Below are 25,429 nucleotides of genomic sequence, written 5' to 3' on the forward strand. Positions count from 1 at the left end.
ACGTTTTGGGCATGTTTCACACGTTTTTCACGTTTTGGCACATTTAATACGTTTTTGACACATTTAACACGTTTTTGACATTCTTAATACATTTAACGTGTTTTTCATACGTTTTGATAAGTTTAACACGTTTTTCACGTTTTTGGCACGTTTAACACATTTTTGACACATTTAACATGTTTTTCACACGTTTGACACGTTTAACACGTTTTTAGCACGTTTACACATTTTTGGCATGTTTAACACGTTTTTCACATGTTTAACATGTTTAACACGTTTTTAGTACGTTTAACACATTTTGACAAGTTTAACACATTTTGGCACGTTTAACACATTTTCCATGTTTTTGGCATGTTTAACACATTTTTGGCATATTTAACACGTTTTAAACATGTCATAAGTGTGTTAAACGGGCCAAAACGTACTAAACATGTCAAAATGTGGTAAATGTGCCAAAATTTATCAAACGTGTTAAACGTGCCAAAAAAAGTGTTAAACATACAAAAATGTGTTAAACGTGTCATAAACGTAAAAAACGTGTTAAACGTGTCAAAAACGTATTTAACGTGCCAAAAACATGATAAACGTGTTTAATGTGTTAAAAACGTGTTAAACGTGTCAAAAACGTAAAAACATGTTAAACGTATCAAAAATGTGTTAAATGTGCCAAATAAGTGAAAAACTTGTTAAACGTGTCAAAACGTGAAAAATGTGTTAAACGTGTTAAAAACGTGTTAAACGTGTCAAAAACATTTAAAATGTGTCAAACATGTCAAAAACGTAAAAAAACATGTAAAACGTGTCAACAACGTATTAAACGTGTTTAATGTGTTAAAAACATGAAAACGTGTCAAAATGTGTTATACGTGCTAAATATGTGAAAAACTTGTTAAATGTGTCGTTAAACGTGTCAAAATGTGGTAAACTTGTCAAAAACGTAAAAAAAACATGTTATAATATTAAAAACATGTTTAACGTGCCAAAAACATGATAAACGTGTTTAATATGTTAAAAACATGATAAACGTGTTTAATAGGTTAAAAACATGTTAAATGTGTCAAAAACGTGAAAACATGTTAAAAACGTGTCAAAAACGTTTTAAACGTGCCAAATATGTGAAAAACTTGTTAAACGTGTCAATACGTGCAAAATGTGCCAAACCGTAAAAAACGTGTTATACGTGTCAAAAACGTGGTAAACGTGTCAAAACGTGTTAAAATGTGAAAATCGTGTTAAACGTGTCAAAAACGTGTTAAACATGTCAAAGACGTGAAAAATATGTTAAATGTGCCAAAACGTGTTAAACGTGCCAAAAACGTGTTAAACGTGAAAAAAACATGAAAACATGTTAAATGTGTTAAACATGTTTAATATATGAAAAACGTGTTAAACATGTCAAAAAAATGTGAAAAACGTGTTAATTTGGATTTACAATTCTGACCTAAAAATATTGGAATTGGGAACTATCAAATTACACTATATTGAATTCTATTGGAATTTTAATTCCAATTCCAATTCTTAATATTAAAATGTCTAACCAACATAAGAATTAAAATTGGACTCTCCAATTCCAATTCCAATGTCAATTACAGAGTTACCAAATACACTCAATATATTTTGACTCGTTTAACACGTTTTCTACTAACACACTATTAATACATTATTGATAGTACTAAAAAAAATTATAATTACAATATTAAATAAATTAATATAAATATTAAAATAAATTAATAAATGTTATTAAAATAATAGTATTTTTTTCATTATAATCACTTTAGGATAAATTAATTTTATTTTATGTTTTTAAAAATTTTATTATAATGTAACTAATTAATGTGATTAAAGTTTATTTTGATTTAATGTGAGATATTCTATTTTTTTAATTATAAAAATTTAAGTTGAAAATAATATTTAAATAATTTTAAAAAATTATTTTTTATAATAATAAATTATATTTGTAAAATAAATCAAAATAAAAACTTTAAAATATTTTATCAACCAAAATATATAGTGTTAATGTGAAATTTGAATTATTAGAAAAAATATTGAGTTTGAAAGTGTAACCATTAAGTTTGGATAATATGAATTATTCAAATTAACTCAAACTACAATCAAACCGAAATCAATCCTCCTCGATATCAACTCAAATAATTTACTTAGTTTGGTTTATTGGAATGAATATTTTTTTTCCTTTCTAATTTTTGTTATATTAGATGTTATTTTATTTAATATTTTGATGTTATGAATTGTTTTAATTTATAATATTGACGATATATTTAATATTTAATTATCTTGTATTTAATTAGGGTAGGAAAATTATCGATATATTTAGTATATCGAAAATATCATACCGTAAAATATCAGTTTTTCGGTATACAGATACAAACAATAAAATAAAATCATTATGAACTAAGTAACCTAACTTAATAAATTTATTTTTGAATATATTATTTATTTTATCTCTTTAACTATAATAGATTTTTTTTTATCAAAATATGTATGCAGTCAATATTTAGTATATTATTTGGATTATACCAATATTTAGACATACCAAAATAACACTCCTAGATGTTCAAATATATCAAAACGGTCAAATATATATATATATATAAACTCAATTCAATTCAAAAAATATTTGATATCAGATATAAAATCGAATCTATGCATATTTGATGTTAGATATAAATATGAATATAGAATTTTTAGATAATAAAAACCTATATATTAATAAAATCTCCTCATAATATATAAAGTAGTCAAATCAATTACCAACTTGACTTTCAACTTTCAAGTATTTGTTTAATAAAAAACTTAGTTTATAAACATATCTATGATAAAAATATAACTAACTTAGTAAAATCAAATCTAAATTTATCTAAAAAAGATTTTAAAAAATCCATCAAATCTAGTAATTGATCCCCTATTTAGTAATGAGATAATAGGAAACAAACATTACAAATTTTATTTTTTTCAAAATTGAGATATATTTGAAATGGTGAAAATTTGTAATTTAGATGATAAAAATATCAAAATTAAAAACCTAAGATTAAAAATAATTAAAAGAAAAAACATGATCTCTTAGTTAAAATCAACAAAATGAGAGTATTGGGCAAGAAATGATATCAAACCAATTCAAATTTGAATGGTTTAAATTGAAACTAGACAACCAATAAAAAATGCAATACAAAATTGAAAATAAATAATTTAAAATTGTCAAATAAACATCCTGAAAGGCTGAAACTACATATTATTTATTCTAGGAATAAAAATAAATAAACTATTACCAATATCTAGTTGTATATCTCAAATCCTTTATTTTTGTCAAATCATTTATTGTTTAGTTCTATATGTTATTGCATACCCAAATTGGCATATATTGCAATCATCTTAAATCTTTTCTTATTTATTCTCACAAGTTATTTAGTTTGTATATATTGCATGCACATATGTGACGCCAACACTCATATAAATCAATAATAAGAATATCTAGCCACTATATTTACTTGCAGGTATACTCTTGCTCGCTTTTCGTCACGATTTCCATTGATGAGCTACTCGGGATTCCGAGGAAGGCGCATTGCTGGTCTCCTTTCATCTCTTTCTGTTAACAGAGATGAACAATTACAAACAGAAACAATGTAGAGTTAAGGAAGTAAATAAGATTACTTACCCCATAAGTCTGTAATGCTTACTTCTTTATGAGATTGGAACCAATAATCATCTTCTCTCTGAAGAAAAAGAGAAACGGGTATTAATCGTGCTGCTACAAGCATTACAAAGAAACCTTCAATGGGAATGTGATTTTCGAAGCAAAAGAAAAGGAAGATTAGCTTACAGCAGATTCTGGTATTGTGATCTTCTGAGTTCTGGATTCCACAGGACCTGTTGAGGAAATGCCATCTGGTATTATTGGATCCGTTCCTGAAGATATATCTGCTAGATTTTTCTCATTGACATTCACATCCTCCTTAATTTGGCTTCCACTGCTACAAGCATTATGCAACTCGATTAAGGTTTTATAAAGAAAAATAAGGTAGCAAACAATGAAATCTAGATATTTTGATAGAAATATAAAGTGTTTCTCATATAATGAGCCAAAATGACTCTGAACATGCATTAGGCAAAGTAGTCCAAACCTTCACTCTCTCTTTCTTTCTATTAACGGGTATTTCCTTCCAAAAAACAACCAAGATGGTACCCAAAAGGGGCACCCTTTTCAAATAGGAACACAATAAAAGACATGATCAAATAGAAAATGAAGGGATTTTCTATTCTTCAAGATTTGGAAACACTTTGTGTTTCTCAATCTGGATCCAGATGAGAGACTGCCAATAAATTTTTGAATCTGTACCTAGCTAAATTGTGTTTGCAAACGTGATCTCATCTTAATCCACATCCAATGTGAGATCTCACAGAAGAGGGGGAAAAGGGTGTTTCTCAACATTGATTGAAATTTATCCCATAAACTCATAAAAGGAAGTTGATCCTGTATGACGGTGATTAACATACCATTATCTCCTTACATTCTAACAGTTGCAATTTAAATCTTCATAGCATGTGGGCTCGCATCTTGTGCAACAAAATGCTCACATTCAAGAAGTCGTGGATTAACAGCAGTGTCTTTATATCTTAGGATCCTTGTACTAAGCCATATTCATTCTAGCACATTATTCTAGGGTATAGTAGATGATCATAAGAATGACAGTAAATTGATTTGATACAAATGGTGTGTGATTAAGAAGAAATGGAAGTGAAAAATGAAGAAAACACTTTAGAAGAAGTTTCATTCCAAAACATTTCTCGAAATCAATTCTAAACATGTGATCTCTTCACTATAAGGAAACAATAAAGTTCCAAATGTGAGACCATGAATTGCATGGCATGGTAAACAGTGTCCTACTTTCATTTTATTTCAGACGAGGGAGGGCTTTATTCGTGGAGGAGGCTAGCACAACATCCCACACAACTTCAATCAAGGTGCTTACAGGCGGAGGGTCCAACCCGTAATTGTCTTATTCTAATAACTTCTTTCGTTTCCATATTCATCAAGTTTAAGGTATTCAAAAAAACAACTAAATCCCAAGCAAAATCCAACTCCATTTTGTTTATCCCGAAGAAAAGCAAACTGAAGAACTATGACAGAAAGGCAAAAAGAGATGTGGCAACGAAATCACAGGAATGATAAAGAGAAATATTGCATAATAAGGAGAATGAGAGGGAAATAGGTACCCTAATAGATACAAATCAATTGGGCCTCTTATACTTCTAACAATTAATCTAAACTCCCTTTGTTGGAAACCAGTTTCCTGTCAACAAAAGTGAAATGTCAGCTGCAGGCATTTCTTTGAAAGATAAAAACTAATTCATCCATGCAGAAAATTTCCCACCTCATCTGGATCAGGAACTTCAATACAACTAGCATGTGGAGCTTTTATTGCAATAAGAGTTTGATCCTGTTGCATACAGTTCATGTGAGTATGAAGCTTAAGGATATAAATAACAGGAAAAAAGGAAACCAAGACAAATAAAGACCTTGAAGTGAGGAATGCTTGTGATATCCTCCTCAGTCAAGAAAAGGTGCCTGAAAAAGATCCAAAAATAAGTTCCCCCATAGAGATGATACTTTACATAATCCCAGTTTGAGAAACAACAGATAAGAAGTAAAAACACTACTTACTTTTTAAAATTCTCATGAGATCTTAAAATCCTCAAATGCTCTTCTCTTTCCCTATATTGAATGAAGCCGACATTAGCTACATGGTCAAAGAGATCATTAGGAGAAAAGTAAAGAATTGATTCTACACACCTTATACAAGCATCAAGCCTGCTATCTTCAGCATATAAATTTTCAAGCTCAGCCTGACAAAAACCAAAATTGTCAGCAGACATCATTTTTAATTTGTTATCCTTCTTCACCATTACAAGAAACCACAAAATTCATTGAAGCACAATAAGAAACACAGCAAGGCATTGTATGATGAAGCGTTAATCCAAATAACCCCTTTATCATGGAATCACTCATAAATCAAATAATCAACTAAAATACTAAATACCCTTACTTTATTTTTTGAATACAAAAGATATTTTCATCATACTTCAATAAAGAGAGCACTGAAATTAAACATCAACCAATGTTGATAAAATAAAAGGAATTGAGAACTAGAATTTCATCATCCTATGAATGCACACCTTTAACAAGTTAGCATCTTCATTGATATTGCTTGGTACCATCTCAAACCCCCTGTCAAAAGAAGCCTATCAGTCATAGAGAAATAGACGAAAATAATTAGATAAAAAAGGGCTAGGACCATTACTTCCACATTATATGGTTTTTTGTGGTTTTCTCTATCAATCCTATTCCTTCCAGAACATTGGTAATGTCATATATCCTCCTTTTCTGAACCTGTGTATGCAATAAAAATAAATGTACAGATGTTATGGCAATTTTCTCATGTACAACAAGAATGGTGACTCAATACATGCCAAGGTTACACAGTATCAATATTGACAACATGCCTTGAGGGCTTCTGCAGTCTTGTTCAGATCAAGCTGGCCGCCTTCTGCCTTATGGACCAAATCAATGAACTTCTTTGTTAGCGTTCCTGCCAAAAAACACATTAAAGCCCTAGATAAATTTAAAATCAATCTACAGCTCAGAACTAGTAAGCTATCTAACTAACTTACAACACGACAATTTGATAATTGTTTCACCTATATCGCGGGTAATATTGCAACAAAAAACAAAGTTGAAGCATGCTTACCTAGAGAACTGTCGAAACGACAACCAGTCCCATTAGATGCATTATAAGATGGTACTGGCAGAAAGATCAGGAAATAGGAGGTCATCATGATAGTTATAGGGAAGACTAAACATAATTTGGTAACAATTACCACATTAATATATAAACACATAGAATTTTACCTGCAACTGGACCTGCTGGAATCAAAGGTTTCCATTGCTTTGGAACTTCTGAGGAATTGAAGATCGCAATACCTTCAGAGGGCTTTAGACTAAGTGAAAGATTGGTATCATATTCAGCTTTGGTACAAAGTTGAGGATTGACCTGTCAAGTATCAATTTCTATAATTATTTCTTTTCGCTTCGACAGAGAAACGCACCAAAGAACATAGCAGCTCAGTAAGGAATTTACATATGTTACTTCGTAAATAACTTTTCAATTTTAGACAAATCACCCTCACATGACAAAAGAAGCCATTTTTTTAATGAATGTTAATAAATTAGCATATACATACAATAAGATCTGATAGGCAAATCTAGCTCAAACAAAACAGTTAATACCACTTATTATATTTGTCGCATATGGATGACGACGTGGTACTGACAATTTGACAAATAGCGACAAATTTTCAAGTCAAATTTGTTCACGAGACAGTAATTAATGGGCGAACTGTGGGATCTTACAGGAGAGTTATAAAGTCTTGCATCCTAAAGCTTTGGATAACAAATTCAAAAATCTCAATCGAAGCACAATATTAGATAAAATGCTTCATCAACTAGCATTTCAAACTCTTCTAAGATAACAAATAATCATAGTAAGATACTCAAGTATATAGTGTAGTCTAGGCATGAGCAGTCATTCAGTCCTATAGCAATCTTCATTTGTTTAACAATGAACTAGATCCAAATTCAGAAACTTTTATTTCCCTGGCAAATACTCAATAAGATAGGTAGCTTGAACATTAATTTGTATGGAATAATAATGAAACAAGCAAGGTAAAAGCTGATATGGACAAATTAACAGAGCCAAGTCATTCATTTCCCTATTTGGATCAGAAATTATTCCTAATTTCCTTTCATAGCTCAATATACAGATTTAATAGAAATCCATATCCATCACAAATGTCCAAGATCAGGGCTTTATGTTTGTTTGATGTTTACCCTTTTATCACATTAGGTTGAATCACCATGCAACAATGTTAAAATGCGATTATATTCACAAAACCCTTAAGATGTAAAAAAAAAAAAAAAAAAAAAAAATTAGATATCTTGTGTCAGTGATCACATGTTCTTAAATCCCCAGAAGACGATTCAAAGCTAGATATATACTAAAGAAAGAAAGAAAGAAAGAAAAGATAGTCGGAGGTGGAGCTAACCGGCGAGTTATTGAAAGTCGGATGTGGTTGTGCAGATAAGAGATCTGTGCGTGAGGAGGGATAGTCATTGGAGGGTATTGGCGATGAAATCATAGATGAAGAATGAGAAGTTTGTAAGTAGAAAGGGAGAGATTGACTGGAAGCGGAAGGTGTGCAGAGTTGATATCGCGGATGGAAGACTGAATCTATCTGAATTTGAGACAGAGATTGCTCAAGTTGCCATCGATGATTCGAATCTTCGCCAGGAGTCGCCATTAGAGAGAGAAAGAGAAAGAGAAAGAGAGAGAGAGAGAGAGAGCGGTCAGTTCGAATCAGCAGCCCCGCCTTTCACCATTTTCTCTCTTTCTCTCTGCCCGCCTTTTTCAACTTTTTTTTTTTTTTTTTTTTTTTACCCTATCACCTCTCTAAAAAAACCCTTTTTCTTTTTTTTTTTTTTCAAATAAACCTAATATTTATTTTTATTTTACAAATTATTGCACAATATTTTTGGAGAAACATGATTTAGGGTGGGTTAGATCTGAAATAAAAAAATTATAAATTAGTTTTAAAAAAATCAAATATATAATTTCAATATTAATTTAGAAAATATATTTTAATTATATATATATTAATAAATTTAATGGGCTTGTTTGAAAAAGTCTACCTAAAAAATCTAAATTTATTTAGAATTTTTTTTAATATTATTTAAATGAAATAATATTCTATAAATATATATAAATAAGGTCTTTTTATAAACAATTTAGTGAATCTGAGTTTGAACCATCAAATTTTATTAAATTGATTAATATATACATAATAAAAATATATTTCATAACATTATTACATAAAATCAATATATTAATAAGATTTAAATAATATAAAAATTTTAAATAAATTAAAAATATTTTTTTTCCAAACTTAAATCCAACAACTATAACTATATATGTTGCCAAATTTTATGTTTTGGGTTAATTTTATAGTAGGATGGTTTAAATTAAATTTGAAAGGGAAATGTTATACATTTGATTGAAGTTTAAGGGTCTTTTGTACTTTTATCCTAAAATAATTTCAATATATTGCCAAAAATAAATAAAATTATTGAACAAGAAAACAAAATCCATGAAAATCTGTTATTAAAATAAAGGCAATCCAAACCGTACAACTTTATTCAATTGAAAATTTTAGCCTAATAATTTAATTAAAAATATTATCAGTTTATTAATAAATTGATCAAAATAAATAAATACAACTATTTGTGATAATTTTTACTTTCACCTCATAATTCAATTGATCTAGAAAAGAATAACTCATTTTTTAATAATAACTAATAAACATTTAATTTAAATTATCATATTCTGCATAGTAAGAGTATACTCATAAATAATAATTAAGGAAAATGAAGTGAATAAATACGAGTTTTAAAACAATATAGATTCAAACAATACTACATAACTAAGAACAATAACACTATCAAAATAATCCATCAAATTTTTATTAAATTACAATATCTAAGTTGGATTATATTTCCAAAGTCAAAAGTTGAATAATTGACTAATTAAAAAATATAAAAGCATATTAACTTTAAATATTTAATTTACTAGTTTATATATTTTACATATTTAACATTTAATGATTTAAAAAAGGAAACCATAAAAAAGCAACAATTTAGAAGAAAAAGCAACAATTTAGAAGAAAAATCAACAATTTTTTTTCTTTGATTCCATTGTCATTTTTTTTTCATCAATTGCACAAAGTATTAATTGTTTTCTGTTATAAATTAATTATAGTGGATAAAGTGATTGTTTTGTGCATTTAATTTCTCTAAAACTTTTTGATTAATTTAATTGCTTTATACTTTATATTATCATATATTTAGTTAAAAGTGATATTGAGAAAATAATTTATATTTATCTATTAATTAAATGTTTGATTTATTTCTATAAATGATTTGATGAATTTTTAGAAATTAAATGAACTCAATATAATAATAAAAAAATATATTTAGATTTTGAAAATATATGGTTGAGTTGGACTATAGATAGTGTCGCATTGCACTTGGCCTGGCCGGCCAATATTAAAAATTGTTTGATGATTATCATGTGGCCATCTCAATATTTATTTAATAAACTGTAAATTTAATATTCATAAAAAAAAAAGTAATCTTACTTTTATTATTTATAATATATATATATATATATATATATTAATAAAAGGTAAATTTAACACTCTTAAAAAAAAGTAATCTTACTTTTATTATTTATAATATATATATATATTAATAAAAGGTAAATTTAACTATTAATAAATTAACAAATATAATTTACTTAGATTTATCGTTTATTATATACAACTATACATATTTTTTTTTTATTTTCAAATTCTTATTATTAAATTTTAATATTTTAAATAAAAAGGAGCTTTACTAAGACATATATAATAAATTTAAATATATTTTAAAATTATATGTATTAATATATTTAAATATATTTTTGTTATTTTAAAATTATATAGTATTCAAATAATATATTAATTTTTAATTATATATATTTGTTATAGATATAAATTTATTATTATATACATTAAAAAGAACTTGAAATTCTCCGTTTTAAAATTAATATGTTTATTTCTAGGGGCAATATGGTAAATAAATAAATTATTTATCATATTGCCCTTCTCTTGTAAGAGGAAACATGCCCACATGAAAGATATTAATTTAAAAGCATAGGATCCGGCTTCATTAAAAAGTTATATATATAAAGAGAAAACAATATATATACAAGATAATAATTTTTTTTCTCCCAACTAATTATACTTTTAGTCATTAAAAAATGACTTTCAATAATAATAATAATTATTATTATTGAGGTTAGATTATGAGTTGGTTTTTATTTCTTCATATGAATTCTCTTATTCAATTAAAAGTCTCATATAAAAATTAATTAATAATATAAAATAACATGTAAAAAATTAAAATAATTAATTAATAATATAATTATCAAAGTATATAAATAATTTATAAAAATAAAATTCTTAATAAAAAAGATCTAATGAATATTAAATTTGTTGATTCTAATTTTAAATATATATTTATTTGAGTTCTTAACCAACAAGTTTTAAAGTATAACTATCTAAACGAACCATAAAAAATAATCTTTACCAAGTATTAGCAATATTAATTTAAAACTATCTTTAGGCGAGGATTAGTAAGTAAAACCGAAAATGTCATGTCAAATTATAATGATTCATCTATGTATATGATTGAATTGTGAGAAACTCATACAAATAATGAGATAATACATTTAAGACAACCTACGGGTGTAAACAAAACCGAAAAAATCGAACAGATCTGATGAAAACCGACCGAACCGAGTTCTACTCAATTAATAAATTTATTGTATCGACCCTGACCGGTTTAGTTGATGATTTAAATAATAAAAAATTAACAATTTAACCGACTATAACGAATTTTTTGATATATTTAAAAAAAGTCCTTCTAGCATAATAGTAAAAGATAGACATGATATTTAGTTGTTTTATTACCTAATTTATTATAATTTTATTATAGAAGTCAATAAGGTTTTTTATTCTTCATTTTTTTTCATTTTTTCTTTAGTTTATTATAATATATATATTTTTGTTATTTCTTCAACGATTAAACTGATAATCCGATCAAAAAAATTTCTAACTAACAAAACCGAACCAACGTTTGACTGTCAACCCACGGATGAAGATTTTAAAAAATTGACACAGGCGGTTGAGATGAATTTTTCGGTGAAAAAACTGACCGAATCAAATCGCTTACACTCCTAAGACAACCTCTATGTGAAAGATCAACTTTAGTAACTCTTTATTAAAAAAAGTGAAAAAGAAGTTAATATCTAATTATTTTGTCTCATTTACTATTGAGGAGACGAACACAGGAGAACTTACCATAACACCATCATAATCACAATCAGATGATATGGACACTAAATGACACCAATGGTTAAGAGTATTACAAAAAAATTGTCATGTCCAACCAAACCAAAAGTAATACCAATTTAATTATAAATAATAATTAAAATAAAACGAGACAACCCTATGATATTAGAAAATTATCGAACTTTTATAGGGTTTTTATTCATAATAGAAGGAGAGAGAAGATAATTTCTAAGAAAAATTATGGTGAAGTATAAACAATGTAGCTTTGACATATTATAATGCACACCTTGTTATTTTAAACTTAAGTGAAATCGGTTAGATTAACAAAAAAAAATATATATATAATAATACTTAATTACACCAAGTTTTTCCATGAGATAGTTAACGCGCAAGTAAGAAATAATATGATAAATTTTATCTTGATCGAGGGGGAAGTTTGTGATAGTGAACCTGAAATTTCTACGAGTGTTGTCAAATTTTATAAGAGTTTGTTTAAAAAGTCATTTAAGGTCGGGCCTAAATTGAATGATATAACTTTTGATTCAATTAGTACAACGCAAAAAGATATGTTGGAGGCTTGTTTTACGTTGAAGGAGGTTAAGAAGACCACACCATTAAGGGGTATGTAAGTGATAAAGCGCCAGGATGCGAAATGTTACTTTTGCTTGTTTTTAAGAAGGCGTAATATTTCCTTAGAACTAAAATTATGGAAGCAATTGGTCATTTTTTTTTATCAATTTCTATCATTTGATAAGAGTTGGAACTCTATTTTGATATATCTCATTTGTAAAGCTCCGAGACTATTGATGTGAAGAATTTTAGGCAACTCAGTCTTGTTTCATCATTTTATAAGATTGTCGCAAAATGTTTGACCAACAAGTTACAGAGGGTGTTAGAGACGGTCATATCTAGTAATCAGATGTCGTCAAATCTATGATGTCGTATTAATAGTCAATGATTGCATTGACTCAACTAATTCAATAGGTAAAAAATGTACTTTTGTCAAGGTAGACATCGAAAAAGCTTATGATCGTGTCAATTGAGAGTTTTATTTGATGTAATGAACAAAATGGGAATGTGTGCGAAATGGATTGGTTAGATTAGATTTTGCCTCTCGACGGTAAAGTTTTCTATTATTGTTAATGGAAGTTCTCATGATTTTTTGAGAGCTCTAGAGAGATTAGACATGGTGATTCACTCTCTCATTTTTTATTAGTCATTGTTATGCAAGCTCTCTAATAATGATGGCTTTCACATAAAACTCGGGACATATTTTAATCTTAATAAATTAGACATATTTTTTTCAAATTTTGTTTCGAATAGAAGAAGGATAAGGTTGGTAAATGTGTTTGGGTTCAAAATTGGTGATCTTCCATCAACATATCTTGGTATGTCATTAGGTGCTAAGTTACGATCCAAAGTCTTTTGAGACTCAATTATCACTAAAATGGAATGTAAATTGTCTAGATAAAAAAGTAAAATAATCTCGAAAGGGGGTCGTATAATCCTCATTAAGAGTGTGTTGTCATTTATGCCCACATATATGATGTTATTCATTATCTCAAGAGTGTGGCGGTGAAAATGTAGAGAATAATGTGTAAATTTCTATAGGGATCTTATAACTCACTGTTTTATCATCTAGTATACTAAGATAAAGTTAAATGTTTTAAAGATTAAGGAGGTCTATATATTCAATAATTTTTTAATAAAACTTTTCTACCAAAATTGTGTAGTAGATTTGCAATGAAGACGAATAGTCTTTAGGCATCGATAATCAAATATAAGTATGGTAATGGTTGGTCTGGTTGGTTGAACAAAATATCCAATATCCAGCGATGTGTATCATTTGGAGGGAAATTTATCCTATGTGGAAAAGTTTCATGAGCAGTCTAGATTCATTGAGAGGGATGATTATTCGATTAGATTTTGGGACGACATTTGATGTAGTGTCAAAAGTTAAGTATGTCGTATCATGAGCTTGCTTCCATTGATATATGTAGAAATGCCACAATTAAAAACATGTTTGATCCTCGGTCTAGTGGTTTCGCTAGCCAAATTAGATATAAAAGGAAATTAAACATTATAGAGACTTTATCCCATAATAGAGTTTTATTTTTGGTAGGACGCATACAAGTGTCACCGTCTAAACAACACATTATTGGCAAAATATGAATAGTTTCCATGTGGGACATTGCTACAATTTTTTTGCTAAAATGATTTCATATATTGGAAAAAACATTGGGAGTCAAAGATTTCATCCAATAACTCATTATTTGGATGAAACGTTATTCATTGTGGAATTCTAACAGATGATATATACATGAAAAAATATTGTATTAAGGTTAATCGTATGTGTCAAGAAGAGGTTGAATCGGTAACTCACTTATTTTTGCATTGTCAATGTGTGACTAGTATTTGGAGCCTTTTGTGAAATATTATTGTGATTCATTGGGTGATGATCGAGTCTTTAGGTAATTGTTGGGAAATTTGGATTGATGCGACTGATGTGGTAGACCTACATATTAGGGTTAGAAACATTGGTCCTAGGCTAAGTGAGGACTCGATCATATGTTTCGAAATACCGGTCCTAGGCTAAGTGAGGACTCTATCATAGGGTTAGAAATATCGGTGCTAGGCTAAAGGGAATGTTCGATCATAGCTGAAGAACACTAGTTCTCGATCCTAGTTGAAGAACACCGGTCCTGGGTCAGAAAACTCGGTATTGGGATTCTTGGTCCTAGGTGCGTTTTCTCAGTCTTGGGTTTTGACATAGGGTTCATTTTCTCGGTCCCTACTGAAGAACAAGACCGAGGATCATCGGTCTTAGGCTAAAACCATAGGTTCGTGTGTTCTTATTTTAGTCCAAATTTCAGACTTCGATAACTTTTGATTGGGATCACTAAATCATAATCCATAAACTACAGATCATGAAAAACAAAATTCCTAACATAAATCATGTTGAAGTCCTAGTCCTTACAATGGTCAATTTTAAAACACCATTTCTAGGTCAAATTTTAGGATATTTTAAATTATGTCGTTTCAAGGTCTAATTTTTGTTCTATTAGTTTTGAAATGAAGAATATAGTTGAACTTAACCAAAAAAAGAACATCATTCAAACATTAAAACAATTTTTGAAGATTGAATCAAAATTCAAAAATTTTCAAAAATAAGATTTGATCAAACATGATCAAAGTGATAAAATAGTTGTTTGGAATTCATTATAACATGTTAACAAACATGTATAACAACTAATTGGATTAATAAATCCGGATTAAAAGCAAGAATTTTTTTTTTAAAAAAAATTCAGTTTTAGGCTTATTTTATAAAAAAAAAATAGTTTGATCAAACATGATCAAAACGTGATTATAGTTACTTAGGATTTATTCTAACGTGTTAACAAACATGTATAACAACTAATTGAACAAAAAAATCAGATTAAACTCAAGAAATGAGAACAAAAATCTAGTTTTCAAATTTTAATTTTCAAAATTTTCGATTCATGCTGATTTGATTTCATTTCTTTCAACATAAACCTCATACAAGATATGTATAATGATTCTCAATAAAGAAATCACATAATCAAGCTCAAGAACAAATCAAATCCGATCAAACAAGAAAACTTGAAAAAATTCAATGTTTTGATTACAAACTGGAATTCAAGGCTTTTAGATTCATACCAACAACTAGAGAACACTCCCGTGAGGTGTTGGAACCTGTTCAAAAGCCTAGATCGAAGTTGGGATCGTTGGAGGAGGTTTTGACAAAACCAAACTTGGTCGGAATCTTCACAGATCGATTTGAGTTGTAATTCTTGGTGTTTGTTTGATAATTTCGTAGTGGAAGGGTATGAGAGTATTTATACTACAAGTAGGTCGGTCGAGGATGACAATCCAAGTCGAATTTGACCTCCGACGAGCTTATCCCTAAGTTCTATCCACTTCGCTGACAGCCTTATCTAGTGTAGGATAAGACTGGAGGATAAGGGCGAAACGTAGGCATTGATGAGAGCAACACGTGACCGAAAAAATCAACGAATTTAATCGCTTGTGGAGGAAGCTAGAGCTTCATAAAAAATCGTGCTCGCGAGGTCGCGAGTCTAGGGAAGAAGACGAAGGAAACAACATCGTTTCGGGTGACAAAATGCAGGGTTCCGTTGGAGTTCCGTCCACGGTTAGCTCAGTTGACTAACGGGGTTAGTCTGTCCTGTTAGTTGATTGGGTGCAGTGAGTTGTGCGCTTGATTCGTTGTAGCGGGGGTTTGACGCGTTCTGAGCTGTTGGATGAGATCTGGGCGCTCTGATGGTCCAGGATCCTACTACAAGATTTTAACAAAAATCCGGCTACACATGATTATCCAATTTTATTTTTATTTAAAAAGTTTATTAAAATCGATTTTTAATTCCTTTTACACTCATTTCTTCACCAAAAAATTCACAAGAAAAATTCTGGAATCATAATAAAAATTATGATCATAATTTATTTTTTGGTATTTTTGGGAATTTTGGAATATTTTATTTAATTAGTTTAAGTCATGAATTAAACATAAATCATGATTAAATCACAATTAAATATTTTTACCCTTTTATTTGGTCTAATTTGGGTAAAATAAATACAATATTTTATCTTTATATTATTTTTGAAATTTTGAATAATTTTCCAGTTTGATTATCACAATAATTAACCCTTAATTATGATTTAATTTATTCTTTAAGTTATTTTGAATATAATAATTTAAAATATTATTTTAATAATATTAAAAATAATAATATTATTTGAAAATTAAGGTAGGTCAAATTTTCATGTTTATAATGCTGAATGACAATAAAATTTGTCATTGTCCGTGGATTAGTAAACAACGTCTATGTCAATTGATACCAATGACGAACCTAAAAAAATAATGAAGATGTCAAGTGATACCAATGACGAACCTAGAAAAATAATGAAGAAAAAAAAGGGTTAAAGTCTACTTAAATTTAATATAAAAACGTATGGGATGGATTTGAAAAAAATATATTTAATAACATGTAGTTCTAGAGTAGCTTTTATGCCGAGACAAATTATATAGGGTATGAGTTTTATAAAAGTATAAATGGTAACAAATTATAAACCGTATATAAGTTACATCCTAGTTGTTTGATTTGAATTAAAAAAAATTATATATAGTTTTATAATTTTGTGTTTGATATATATATAATATAAGATTGTAGGATACCAATAAAATAGTAATTTTATTATTTTAATTAATTGAAGTGAAAATATGAATTTAAATTATATAATAAATATTTATTATTCCTTTTGTTTATTTATTATTATAAATTATTGTACTATTATTATTATCTAATATTATAATTATTATATTTAATAAATAATATAATTTTAATTAAAATATAAAAATTAATTATAATATAAAATTGTAAAGTATATTTATTTAATTTAAATATTATTAATAATTATAATAAAATAAAACAAATATATATATATATATATAATAAATCTATTATTTACAATCTAATTAAATTAAAGTATAGAAATTAGTAATAATAATAATTAATAAAATTATCATTATAAAATATATATATATATTTTAGTTATAATATTGAATTATTTTTAAAATATAATATTAAAATTATTATATTTAATAATAATAATAAAACTAGATTAAATATATTTAATATATTATATAATAATAAATTATATATAATATTAATAAAATGTATAATGAGAAATTAAAAATTAAATAATATAAGAAAAATGTTATACTAGGAGTAGGAGAGACTAGTTACAATTTTATTAAAAAAATGTATAAATTATATATTATACTAATAGTAGAATAAATGAGGTAAATTTAAAAAAATAATGATAAAATTATTAATAAAATAAAAATATATAATATTTTTAAAAAATATTAGGTAAAAAAACACATTATATTAAATTAAAAAATTAGGACAATATTACCTTTTTCAATATATATATATATATATATATATATATATATATATATATATATATATATAACCTTAATACCACATAACAAACACCGTGAGATGAGAATTGAATTCATATTATAATAATTGGAGACGAGAAATTAACTAATTAACTCTTAATAATTAATTTATTTAAAAAAATAAAATTAAAAACAAACAATACAACCGTCCAAATAATATTTATTAATTAATTATTTTATATAAATAAAAATGTGAAAATTTATTTGTTAATATTTATTTTATTTAAATAATATGAATATTTTATGTTTGATAATTTTTATTACTTTATTTAGATATTATTTATAAAACGATTGTTATTTTATATACTAATGATATTAATACTTAAATAGTTTAATTAAAAAAAAAGAAATTTGGATAAAATAGACTCAACATTAGAAGATTAGGGGCATAAATCCTATTCTTAAAAACCAAGGCTCAAAAGAGTATTAAGGGTTAGCTCAAGCTTTCGGCGGGATCCAATTATCAAACTGCTCCGATCTCTCTTTCTCTTTCTATCAGATCAGGTTTGTTCTTCACTCAAATCACTCCATTCATAGATTTATGTTTCTTTAATCAATATCTAGTTAGATTCTCAAGCCATTTCTCTACTCGGTTGAGTGATTCAATGTAATGCACCTCACTTGTTGTTCGATTTACGTTTGTTATAGTCTTTCGCCTGTCTTCTGCTACATTTGAATCACTCATTACATATATGTTTGCATAGCTGAAGTTTAATAGTCCATGACTGTTGGATTTTAGGGCAAGATTTAGTATTAAGCATTACGGTTCCAAGAGTGTAATGCTTTTTATGGATTTAATTTCTTGCAGAATCTATCTTGGTGGGTTGGAAGATAAAATATCAACCTTGATTCTCTTATTTGTTCTCCAATGGGGGTTTGTTTTCTTGTCCATAGATCTGTTGGAATTTGTAATTTTTCCAATTCTTTTGTCATAACAAATGATGCTCACTTGGTTTGTTAATGTAGATTGACAGGCTTCTTAAAGATGAAGCTACGGAAGAAAAGGGTGAGAGGGCCAGAATGGTTAGTACTGTATTCCATTGTTGATTTCAGTTATTATTGAGAAAAGGGTTTCATTAGTTCTGCTAGGTTTCGGTTGCTTATAGTATTATGGTAATCTGTGTTAGGCCTCATTTGTTGGAGCAATGGCTATTGCTGATCTAGTGAAGACAACATTGGGACCTAAAGGAATGGTAATCTTTTTGTATCCTTTTTAAGTGCTCCTATTGTCAAACTTGGGTATTTATGTAATCTATTTTTTTTCCCTATCATTTTACAGGATAAAATTTTGCAATCAACAGGGAGAGGACGGAGTGTTACGGTTACAAATGATGGTGCTACAATATTGAAGTCCCTCCATATTGATAATCCAGCTGCTAAAGTCCTTGTTGGTATCCTTAGTATTGGCTGTTTGGTATAAATAAGTTTCATGTTGATTGTGATCCAGAAAAATCTTCATTTGTCATTAATCTATTTTTTTTATCCATGATTTAAAAAATAATCTGAACATGATGGAGAGAAATATTTATTCCAAATTAAGTAACAAATTACACTGTATTTTGGATTGTGACGATTTGTATACCAAATGAAGCTCTTGCTCATGATCCAAAAAATATTCTGATCATGATGCTGATGCAATGTGGTTATACATATAAATGGCCTTAAGATTTCACATTGAAGTTTAATTTTTGCTTGACATAAAACCAATGTTATTCAATTGTTGGCTCAAAATTTGGAATCTTAACTTGATGATTAGACATCTCAAAAGTGCAAGATGACGAAGTTGGTGATGGGACAACATCTGTTGTTGTTTTGGCTGGTGAACTTTTGAGGGAGGCTGAAAAGCTTGTGGCAACAAAGATACATCCTATGACAATAATAGCAGGTGTATTAAATGTCTTTTTCCAGCTAGTCTTTTATCTTGTTAGTCAGTACAACGTACACCATTCCACTTTGCAACTTGTTAACAAAACCTTTTAGTTAGTGTTTGGTTGTCTTGTTTTGTCTGTCTTTGTCTTGGCTTTTACATACCTTATTTAATTTATTTTATTTTTCAGGTTACCGTATGGCTGTTGAATGTGCCCGCAATGCTTTGCTTGAAAGAGTTATGGATAACAAAGAGGATTCAGGTATCTTATAGAAGTTCTAAGAATCTATCTTTATATGACAAGAAATTAACTGCATTTTACTATGGGTTGTTTCGGTATACCATTTTTCATGTTAATCTGGAAAAATCTACATTTGTTATGTTTGCAAAAAATCACAATGATCTAGAAAATAATCATAAAGATTTTTCATTATGATCTAAAAATAGTTTTTTCACGATTGAGAAAATAATTTCCATACCAAATGAAATATAAAAATACACTATAATTTGGATCATGATTTAGAAAATAATTTGTATACCAAATGAAATGTCACAAATTACACTATAATTATGATCATGATCCATACTAATATTCCAATTTGTTTGTGAAAAAATACAAGCTTTCAAATAGTCTATATATATATATCATTTGAGCAAATAATTGTTTCTTGTAGATGAGTTTTATTTTATCATGGTGATTATTTGCTCTGGAAAACTGAGAATTTCCCATAATTTACGAGTCATAATTGTTTTCTTATGCTTGATAATGTTGTCCTACAGAGAAATTCAAGTCAGACTTGATGAAGATTGCAAGGACAACGCTGAGTTCCAAAATTCTCTCCCAAGACAAGGAGCACTTTGCAGAATTAGCTGTTGATGCTGTTATGAGATTAAAAGTGAGTGATAGACACTCTTCATCTTTAAATTAGAAGAAAGTTTTGCTACATAATTTGTCTTTCTTTGGCTTTAGTCAATATGTCAAGGCTTTCTATAAAAATATTCTTTAAGAATATTAGATTGGCTTGTTATGATAGAGATCATATTGGTTGGGTAGGTCAGCTGGAGAGGTTGTCTACTTTTGTGTCATTCTATTGTTGACACTCCTCTGTTGATTTTTCTTAGAAAGTTTAACAAAGTTAGCAATTATGGTGAAGAAGTGGATTATTTTGGTTAACTGACAAAAGTATTTTTTTCATTTAATATTTTAATATATTATAAAGAATAAATAATGATATTTTGGTATTTTTGCTGAGGATTTGATGGAAAAAGTGATTGATGATGGTAGTTTGTTTGGATTAAATCCAAAAAATCCACATCAAACAAACTCCAAGCCCATCTGCTAGATTCATTTTATAATTGTAGTTATCTCAAAGTCATACATGTGACCTGTCTAGTCTCTCGACTCATAAGAAAGGAATATGCTAATTATCTATTGATCTCAATTCAGTCCCATTTGTTTGATAGTGCATCCCTTTGATAGTAACCATAACTCTGTATCATCCTTATATATACTAGTACAACTTCATAGTTACTCCTATTTGCTTTACCTAACCATTCTCTGGACTCAGGGGAGCACCAACTTGGAATCCATTCAAATTATTAAAAAGCCTGGAGGATCTTTGACGGACTCATTTTTAGATGAGGGGTAAGTTAATCTTGATTTGATTTCTTGTCTAATCATTGATATCCTCTGAAAATTTGTATTCCTGTGGCATCCTAGAAGAATAATTCTCCGGAGATAAATTGCTTGAAATGTGAAATTTTGTTTCAGTCATGGCACTTAAATTTCTTTTAGTGTTGGGCGGTGTTAGATTACACAACTTATCACTTATTTTAGATTCAGCTCAAATTAAGATATAAAAAAAAATCTTGAACCCACCAAAGTAGCTCAAGTGATAAGTCTTACCTAAAAAACCAAATGTTTTGGGTTCGAATCCCACTAAGAACACTCTGATTTAAAAGGGGTGATGAATAAACCCGGGTCACAAAAGAAAACTATAAAATCTTGCTTAATTAAGTAACCCTTCAAATTAATCAATTTTGGTAAGGGTGAAATAGTCTTTTAAAACTCACATTTGTTTCACATTTGATCAAATCAGCTTATATACCAAGTACATAAAATCTAAATATTTTACTTTTTAGATGCTTAATTCAGTATTTGGCATTCAACACTTAATTTCCAGTTGAAATAATAGTATCATTTTTCCTCTTTATGTTGTAAAAACTTTTCCCTGATTAATTCTATATACAGGTTTATTTTGGACAAAAAGATAGGGATTGGTCAGCCTAAGCGCATTGAGAATGCAAAGATATTGGTTGCTAATACTGCAATGGATACTGATAAGGTGAAGATTTATGGTGCACGCGTTCGTGTTGATTCAATGTCTAAAGTTGCTGAGATTGAGGCTGCTGAGAAGAACAAGATGAAAGAGAAGGTGGATAAGATTATAGGTCATGGGATTAACTGTTTTATCAATAGGCAGTTGATCTACAATTTTCCAGAAGAGTTGTTTGCAGATGCAGGAATTCTTGCTATTGAGCATGCTGATTTTGAAGGTATAGAGCGGCTTGGACTGGTAACTGGTGGAGAGATTACATCTACCTTTGATAATCCAGAAACAGTCAAGCTTGGACACTGCAAACTGATTGAGGAGATTATGATTGGTGAGGACAAGTTGATCCATTTCTCTGGTGTTGAAATGGGTCAAGCATGTACAATAGTACTCAGAGGTGCAAGGTAATGTGATCTTGTCTTACCAAATTTAACCGATATCACTCTGTTCCGTTTTCCCATCTGATTCACTACCTGTCTTAGGCTTTGTTTGATTCAAGGTTATTTGAATAACAAAGTGGTTATTTCCAAATAAGCTTGTTTGATATAGGTTATTGAAAATCAGGTCTTTTGGGTAAAAACTTAGGAGTATAAATATATCTATTTTTAAAATAGAGGATAATTTGGTATTTTAGCTTATTTGAATGATGAATAGATTATTGAATGGATAGTATGTTATTTGAAATTAATCTCAAATACACATAAAAAATGGTACTAATCATACAAATTATATTCTTTTTTCTCATCATGGTTAAATCATTTTTCTAGATCATTGTATTTTTTAGAAAACTTCTTTGGCATAGGGTTGTTTCAAATGGATCTGAAAGCTGTAATATTGGAAGAAATCACTCTAATTCCGTATACTCATTCCAAAGCCTTGCTCTTGATCTAGGGTTTGAATAACCAAGTGGTTAGTTCAAAATAACCTTGATTCATGTAGGTTATTCAAAAACAAGTTATTTGGGGCTTAACTGATTATTAGAGTAAAAAAAATAATGGGTGGCAAAAATATATAATGTTTTTTGTTTTTGAAATTGAGGGTATATATTTGACGCGATTGATGAGTAAATTGTTAATTGGATAATGTGTTAATTAAAATTAATCATTTTTTAATATATTCCTTAGCTGCATAAACTTAATCACTGATTTTCCATTTTGGCATTCTCTTTGACAGCTTCCATGTGCTTGATGAAGCCGAAAGATCTCTTCATGATGCTCTATGTGTGTTGTCTCAGACAGTAAACGACAGCAGAGTCTTGCTGGGAGGTGGATGGCCAGAGATGGTTATGGCCAAGGCAGTTGATGAGCTTGCTCGAAAGACTCCTGGGAAGAGATCTCATGCTATTGAAGCTTTCTCCAAGGCACTCATTGCTATTCCCACAACCATTGCTGACAATGCTGGTCTCGATAGCGCTGAATTGGTTGCTCAGCTTCGAGCAGAGCACCATAAAGACGGATCCAATGCTGGGATCGATGTCATTACTGGAACTGTAAGTGTTACTTACCTTACTTAATATTGAGCCGGAGGAAACATTTTGTTTTTTTGTGAGATCTCATTTTGATGTGGATCCATATGAACATAATTTAGTGATTTCAGATCCAAAAACTAAAAGTGTTTTGAAGTAGGCCAAAATTCTATGTTATTTAAGTTTAGGTGGTGTCCCAAATTATTTGGGACTTTATATAATATGGGCTATTTGGGGTTATTTAATCAATCATCATTTTTTCGATCACAGTATTCAATCAACCATCATTTTTTCGATCACATTATTCGAACATCCTTGACTTGACTTTTTCTATTTTTCACAATATTTTAAAATATTAATGTCTATGAATATTTTTTGTCATTTTTATTTCCAAATAATCCACTTTTGCAAGGTCACCTTGACCTTTGGGTGTTTGATAACCCAATCTCAAAATTATTTTCCCTCTTATCACCCAATGTACATTATTTTTTGTTTTGTTTCTCTCTTTACTATGTTAAACAACATTTTGATCCCATTTAGTTTCATACCACCCTTAAAACTGATCCCATAAAATGACTCGCAAGAGTAATAATTCTAAGATGCTTAAAAATTATTAATGGTGTCCCCATTTCGAAACACTTTTCTGAATCTGTTTAGTATAGATTTTTGAAATTGTCTATTAATAAGTCTAGTTTCCAAACGTATTGCTTACAAACTGGACAATAATATCACAATTGGGGGCATTTGTCAGGTTGGGGATATGGAACAACTGGGAATATCAGAGGCCTTCAAGGTTAAGCAAGCGGTATTACTATCTGCAACCGAGGCTGCAGAGATGATCCTAAGGGTCGATGAAATCATTACCTGTGCCCCACGACAAAGAGAAAATAGAATGTGAGACAAATCAGCTTTTTCTTTTTCGGCTGGTTAATGCGAGATGTTTGGGCATCAAATGTTTTTGAGAGTTTCTTGCAGTTTGTTTTCTATATGAACTTGGTTTAGTTCATAGTGTTAAAAAGACTCTAATTTTGTATTGCTCAAAAGACAGACTTTTCTTCTTAATTTTTAATTTGATGGGTTGTTTTTGTATTATTACATTGAAAGATTATGGAGATAATGTTATGATGAGAGCTTATTATGTGTTCCTATGTTAACTGTACTTTTGTTTATATCTAGTTTCAAAATAATTGATAAAATATATGATAAATGTGAACACCATAAACTTTAATGGCTATGCTGTATGCGTCAATCGCGCTTTTAAGACTCTTTTTAGGGTCATTTCATCAAATTTCCCTTCTTAAATGTCAACATAAAATTTATTTTGTCAATTCTTTTTCATTAATATGCAGATTTAAATTGTTTTTATGCATCATATTAAGTTTTTTTTATTATTCTAATGTTTTTTAACCAACAAATTTAAAATTGTTTGTTTGAATTTTTTCAAAATCATACAACTGAATGTGCTGTTATAAGGGTTTAGTAGTTATACTTTTCATATATTTTTTATTGAGTTTTATCTATTGTAACAGTTTGTTTAATGATTTTAAGTTTATTTATTTATTTTAAGACTTTTTAGTGGAATTGACCCAAAATTTTGTTCTCTTAGGCACACGAATTTTAACACTCTGAGTTAGTAGGTTAATTAATGACGTAACTTGTTTGTGTTATTTTTTTTTTTTTTTTTATAGTAACATCCCATACAAATTTGATTTGAAAACAATATTTAGCTTGGCAGTGAAAAAATT

At 28.6% G+C, this 25,429-nt stretch overlaps 2 protein-coding genes across 3 annotated transcripts; one reads left to right on the forward strand and one right to left on the reverse strand.

The window, feature by feature from the left end:
- Positions 1 to 3,374: 3,374 nt before the first annotated feature.
- Positions 3,375 to 8,486, reverse strand: LOC124931337 (transcription factor E2FC-like). 2 transcript variants are annotated; one of them, XM_047471780.1, is made up of 14 exons: positions 8,116 to 8,486; positions 6,923 to 7,064; positions 6,762 to 6,815; positions 6,517 to 6,602; positions 6,315 to 6,403; positions 6,190 to 6,241; positions 5,807 to 5,859; positions 5,678 to 5,728; positions 5,533 to 5,581; positions 5,388 to 5,453; positions 5,230 to 5,306; positions 3,836 to 3,983; positions 3,671 to 3,728; positions 3,375 to 3,601 (listed from the first exon to the last, which is right to left on the reverse strand). In XM_047471780.1, exons 1-14 carry the CDS (start codon positions 8,368 to 8,370, stop codon positions 3,552 to 3,554), a joined length of 1,230 nt encoding a protein of 409 aa, XP_047327736.1. In that variant the 5' UTR covers positions 8,371 to 8,486; the 3' UTR covers positions 3,375 to 3,551. The 2 variants fall into 2 exon arrangements, with proteins under 2 accessions (XP_047327736.1, XP_047327735.1); XM_047471779.1 differs by having other exon boundaries at positions 3,836 to 3,986; positions 8,116 to 8,485.
- Positions 8,487 to 18,470: 9,984 nt separating this feature from the next.
- LOC124930884 (T-complex protein 1 subunit beta) lies at positions 18,471 to 24,829 on the forward strand. The gene is made up of 12 exons (XM_047471254.1): positions 18,471 to 18,523; positions 18,828 to 18,893; positions 18,986 to 19,042; positions 19,147 to 19,212; positions 19,299 to 19,410; positions 19,776 to 19,904; positions 20,077 to 20,148; positions 20,667 to 20,782; positions 21,455 to 21,531; positions 22,138 to 22,623; positions 23,393 to 23,708; positions 24,436 to 24,829. The coding sequence occupies exons 2-12, from the start codon at positions 18,888 to 18,890 to the stop codon at positions 24,580 to 24,582; spliced, it is 1,584 nt and encodes a 527-aa protein (XP_047327210.1). The 5' UTR covers positions 18,471 to 18,523; positions 18,828 to 18,887; the 3' UTR covers positions 24,583 to 24,829.
- Positions 24,830 to 25,429: the final 600 nt, after the last annotated feature.

The sequence above is a fragment of the Impatiens glandulifera genome, chromosome 3 (genome assembly GCF_907164915.1).
Source record: "Impatiens glandulifera chromosome 3, dImpGla2.1, whole genome shotgun sequence".
Classification (NCBI taxonomy): Eukaryota; Viridiplantae; Streptophyta; class Magnoliopsida; order Ericales; family Balsaminaceae; genus Impatiens; species Impatiens glandulifera.